This window comes from Euphorbia lathyris, chromosome 4 (genome assembly GCF_963576675.1).
Source record: "Euphorbia lathyris chromosome 4, ddEupLath1.1, whole genome shotgun sequence".
NCBI lineage: Eukaryota > Viridiplantae > Streptophyta > Magnoliopsida > Malpighiales > Euphorbiaceae > Euphorbia > Euphorbia lathyris.
The window spans coordinates 15455966-15461412 of record NC_088913.1 but is presented as its reverse complement, the minus strand read 5'-3'; the positions used below and the strand labels follow the sequence as shown (position 1 = coordinate 15461412).

The 5447-nt window shown below is 29.5% G+C and overlaps 1 protein-coding gene across 1 annotated transcript; it reads left to right on the top strand.

Annotated features, from left to right (window-relative positions):
- The first annotated feature begins 2725 nt into the window (after positions 1–2725).
- On the top strand, positions 2726–5131 carry LOC136227781 (3-oxo-Delta(4,5)-steroid 5-beta-reductase-like). The gene is made up of 2 exons (XM_066016530.1): positions 2726–2774; positions 3980–5131. The coding sequence occupies exons 1-2, from the start codon at positions 2727–2729 to the stop codon at positions 5084–5086; spliced, it is 1155 nt and encodes a 384-aa protein (XP_065872602.1). The 5' UTR covers position 2726; the 3' UTR covers positions 5087–5131.
- Positions 5132–5447: the final 316 nt, after the last annotated feature.

The following is a 5447-nucleotide window of genomic DNA, read 5'->3' as shown; positions in this document are numbered from 1 at the left end:
TAAGTTGAAGAGCTATCGAGATATTTTAAACTTCAATCTAAGTTTTTTTAAAGAAGTTTAGAGCGAATATTAAACCAAAAGTATAAATAAGGAAGAGAAGAATTGTGAGATTGGTGAGGGCCATTAGAGGAGGAGGAGATCGACAAGATAATAACTAGGCTAAATTTTTTATTAGTCTATATTTTTAACATATTGTTTAGTTGGTACATTTTAATAACACATTGCTTAGTTTTTAACTTTTGTTTTATTCTAACACTTATAAAGATATTAAACTGTTTAATAATTTAAATATTTAAGGAATTAAATTCTAAAATAAAATAAAAATTAAGAATTAAACAATATATTATTAACAACCGACAATTAAACAGTATATTAGATAAAAATATATAGACCAATAAATTATTTACCATAACAATTATATGATGATGTATGGAGAGGTCAACTAATAATATGACATCTGCTTAATACATTATTTGCCCCCTAAACCTGAATTTTCAAAGTGTCTCGATAGTCCATTAACTTGCATAAAATGTCCAGTTAGCCCTCTGAACATGCACAAAATATAATTAATTGATCACTCGGTTGTAAAAAAGTAAATTAAATGCGGAAGATGTATTGCACGTGGCTTAAAATGTTATTACATAATTCAAGAATAGATTAAAAATAAAATTATTACTTGCTCAATTATAAACTTTGTATTCTCTAAGGCCTTGTTTGATAAACCACTTATTTGCTTAAATTAAAATGTTAAGCACTTATTTAATTTAAGTGCGTTTGATAACGGTTGTTTCTCTACCACTTAATTTAGTTAATTAAGTTAAAAACCACTTATTTTGATAAGTTCAAATATTTAACTTAACATTTTAAGTTAAACATTATCAACTAATATTTTTATATAAATTAAATCATTCAATATTTTCAGCACTTATAATATTCAGCACTTAAAATCCAGTACTTATTTTTTCAGCACTTAATTTTCAGTTTTATCAAACAACACCTAAGTGTGGTTGCTTAGCAATGTTGTCATTTTTTGGTAACCTTACTTTAAGGTTGCCAAACTTTTTTTAATATAAAAAATGGGTTAATACACATATTTGCCCTTGTGTTTTCTCGGAAAAATAGATTTGCCCTTAAATCAAATAAACCCACAAAATTATCCCTGAATTTTCCATAAACCTGTAATTATACCCTAATCTGACGGAGCTGCTAAACGGCGATGACATCAAACCTTCTTATCTCCAGAAAAATTGGATGACGACAATCAAAATTCATTTGGTTTCTTATTGTTTTCTATTGCTATTGCTTTTGGATTAATTAGGAGGTTTAGACGCCAAACCTTCTTATCTCCAGAAAAACTTCAGAAAAGAACAATCAATCACAAACAGAAAAAAATATGCACATTCAATTTCGATTAAAAGCAAGTTAGAAGAACAGATTGGTCAAAATTCATTTTTATAAAAGCTCAATCAACCTAATAAAATGGCGTCTAAACCTCCTAATTAATCCAAAAGCAATAGCAATAGAAAACAATAAGAAACCAAATGAATTTTGATTGTCGTCATCCAATTTTTTTGGAGACAAGAAGGTTTGATGTCATCTCCGTTTAGCAGCTCCGTCAGATTAAGGTATAATTGCAGGTTTATGGAAAATTCAGGAATAGTTTTGTGGGTTTATTTGATTTAAGGGTAAATCTGTTTTTCCGCGAAAACACAGGGACAAATATGTGCATTAACCCTATAAAAAATGATTTGCTTGATTACTATTGGTGCATTTTTTGAGAAGTTTCTATCTCCATTCATTACTGGTTGATTATAATTAAAATAAATTATAAATAAAGTAACGATTTGTGGAGTTATTATGATAACTTTTAAAGTTGCTTACTATTGGAGCATTTTTTAACGAAAGTTGTTAAGAATGATATGGATAAACTATAAAAAAAATACCCATTAAATAAAATTGACTAAAGAAAAAATATTTAGAATTATATGAGTATAAAAATAGAATCAGAATAAAAAAGCATGACACTCATTTTAACCCTTAAACTAAAAGTGAATTAGTATTTTCAACTATTAAAACCATCAATTAAGTCCTTAAACTAAATAAAAATTATCAATTGAGTCCTTATACTATCTTAAAATAAAAAACTATGACTATTTGACATTGACTGTGATGATCTCTGTGTTGACTTAAAATGGATTTCGGGAAGAGACTTTGAAACTGTTCAACCGAATGATTTTCGATGAGGACTCAATTGATGATTTTTACGTAGAAAAAAGATTCAATTGATGATTTTTACTTAGTTCAAGAACTTGATTGATGATTTTGATAGTTCAAGATTCTAATTGACTTTAAAGCTTTAGTTTGGGGTTCCAAATGAATATTATGCCAATAAAAATAAGTAAAACAAAACACGAGATCGTATTAAATTAAACTTCTCCAAAGTCAATGGCAATATAGCCTTTTTTATTAATATTTTGTTAGATTTTCAAAGATTTTATATGAGTATAAAAATAGAATTAGAATAAAATAAAAGTAAAATAAAACACGAGATCGTATTAAATTAAATTTCTCGAAAGTCAATGGTAATATAGCCTTTTTTTATTAATATTTTTGTTAGATTTTCTAAGATACTTTTAGATTGTGACATTTGAACAATTATTTCACAATAATATATATATGTATATATGTTTACATTTTTGTGTCTCTTTCTCTTTGTATAGCTGAAGATGAATTCAATGAAGTTTTGGACCAAAGGAGCCATTGAAGCTGCAAAGGCAAGTAAATTTTGTTTTATTAAACCTTTATTAATGTTATTATTTTGATTCTATACGGCTTTTGATCTTTTATTTATTTATTTATTTATTTTTTTTTTTTTTGTAGAAAAGTGAGCTTTTAGTTTATAAAAAAAAAAAGAAAAAGAAAAGTGAGCTTTGAACAAAATTCGATTAACAGAACGTTATTCATTTAATACGCATTTTAAGTTTGTATTTTACCAGTTTGATATTAGTTCTTTCGTCCGCTTATTTATAAAAAAAATTGTAACAACTTTATTTTAATTTTAAGAAACTATGATTTTAAATCGGAATGAAAATGAGTAATGTTTTTTAAAAATGAACTCAATGTTTACAACTACTTAATGTAGAAAGTATATGTTTAATCCGATACAAATAAGATACGATTTTGACATGAAACACAAAATTATGACCTCTAAATATAATGTGTTGAAATATATAACCAGAGCTTTAATCAACCAAAATCGGAATCATCACCTGACATCTGAGAATGCTTTTTGCCAAATAGAAATACATAATGATTTATAAGTTGTTTCTTATGAACAAAATATTACTAAAAGTTTTAATCGTATAAAAAAATCGTATATATATAAAAGGAAAAGGTGCAAAAATACTCATAACCTTTACAGCTAGCAACAATTTTATCATAACGTTTAAAATGGTGTAATTTTACCCTTAACATTAGCAGTGAAGAGCAATTTTATCCCTAACGTTGACAAATTAGGTTAATTTCAGACATTGTTTTAAAACATAGATATTTTATCATCCACAAATTGCATATCAGTTTGTTTAAAAAAAATCATATTTTTTGTGATTTAATAATAGAATTAGAGGTTAATATTTTGAATTTTTTTGTGTCCAACTAGTAAAATAGACATTATATTTTTAAATTTTTGTCACTTCTAATCATATGTTTATGATTTGTAAAATTTATGACCGAGAAGACAATTTGATGAATTATTTCTAAAATTGATCCAACTTGACAACGTTAGGAGTAAAATTGCTATTGACTGCCAATATTATGAATAAAATTGTATTATTTTAGACATCAGAGGTTTACTAGTCAGGAGTATTTTTTTTTTTTCACCTTATCCAATATAAAATCACAGAGTTATGTAAATCATATTATACCATCTTAGTAAATGCCTAACATAATATACATTTTTTTTAATTATGCACCAAGACAGAACCAAAATGTGGCCCTTGTGATCGGAATCACAGGCATCGTCGGCAATAGTCTGGCTGAGATCCTCCCTCTTAAAGATACCCCCGGCGGCCCCTGGAAGGTGTACGGAGTTGGCCGCCGGCCACAGCCAATCTGGCAGGCAGATCATCCGATCAAATACATTCAATGTGATGTCTCAAACGAAGAAGAAACCCTTGAAAAGCTTTCAACTCTCCGAGATATCACACACATCTTCTACGTTGCTTGGGCAAGCAAAGCTACCGAAGCTGAGAATTGCCAAATCAATGGCTCCATGCTGAAAAATGTGCTGAAATCCGTAATTCCAAATGCAGAAAAATTGCAGCACATAAGCCTGGTCACCGGAATTAAACAATACTGCGGCCCTTTCGAGTCATTCGGCAAAATCCAGCCACATGAATGTCCATGGCACGAAGATCTTCCCCGGCTAGATGCTATAAATTTCTATCACACACTCGAAGACATAGTGTTCGACGAAATGTCCAAGAGAGAAACCCTAACTTATTCAATTCATAGACCTGGGGTAATATTTGGGTTTTCCCCCTTTTCATTGATCAATTTGGTTTCTACTTTATGTGTTTATGCAGCAATTTGTAAGCATCAAGGGCTTCCGTTGATCTTTCCGGGGAATCACGCAGCGTGGGAAGGGTATTGGTTTGTATCAGATGCAGATTTGATTGCTGAACAGCAAATTTGGGCAGGAATTGATCCTAATGGGAAGAATGAAGCTTTCAATTGCAGTAATGGAGATGTTTTCAGATGGAAGCATTTATGGAAAGTGTTAGCAGATGAGTTTAAGATTGAGAATTATGGATTTGAAGAAGATAGATTGAGTTTGGGGGAGATGATGAAGAACATGGGGGATGTTTGGGATCAGATTGTTGAGGAAAAACATTTAGTAGCTACTGAAATTGAGAAAGTTGGAGCATGGTGGCTTGTTGATATGAGTTTTGTAGGAGCTGATTTCTTTGCTTCTATGAATAAGTGCAAAGAACATGGATTTTTTGGGTTTAGAAACACTGAAAAATCTTTTGTATATTGGATTTGTAAGATGAAATCTCATGGAATTGTTCCTTCATATGATGATTAAATTGAGTTTGTAAGAATAAGGAACAATTCTATCGTAAAATGACAAGTTTACCCTTCCGTTTCGAATAAAAAGTAATTATTGTTAATAAAGTTGTTTATCAATCTTATTTATATGACAATGGTGAAGCTCTTAACGCAGTAGTTGAGAACATACTTATGATTAGAAAAGTCATGGCCTTGAATCATATAGGGTGGGATGGAGATTTTTTTTAAACCAATAGTGCATAATAAGCTAAAAGCAATCGCTGAAACAAACAGACTCTAATTCTTGATTGTCCATATGCTTGGTTTAGAGATGTGCTTTTAATTATCAGTTTAAACGAACAGTATTGATAACAAGTGGAGAAATTCCGATCAACGTC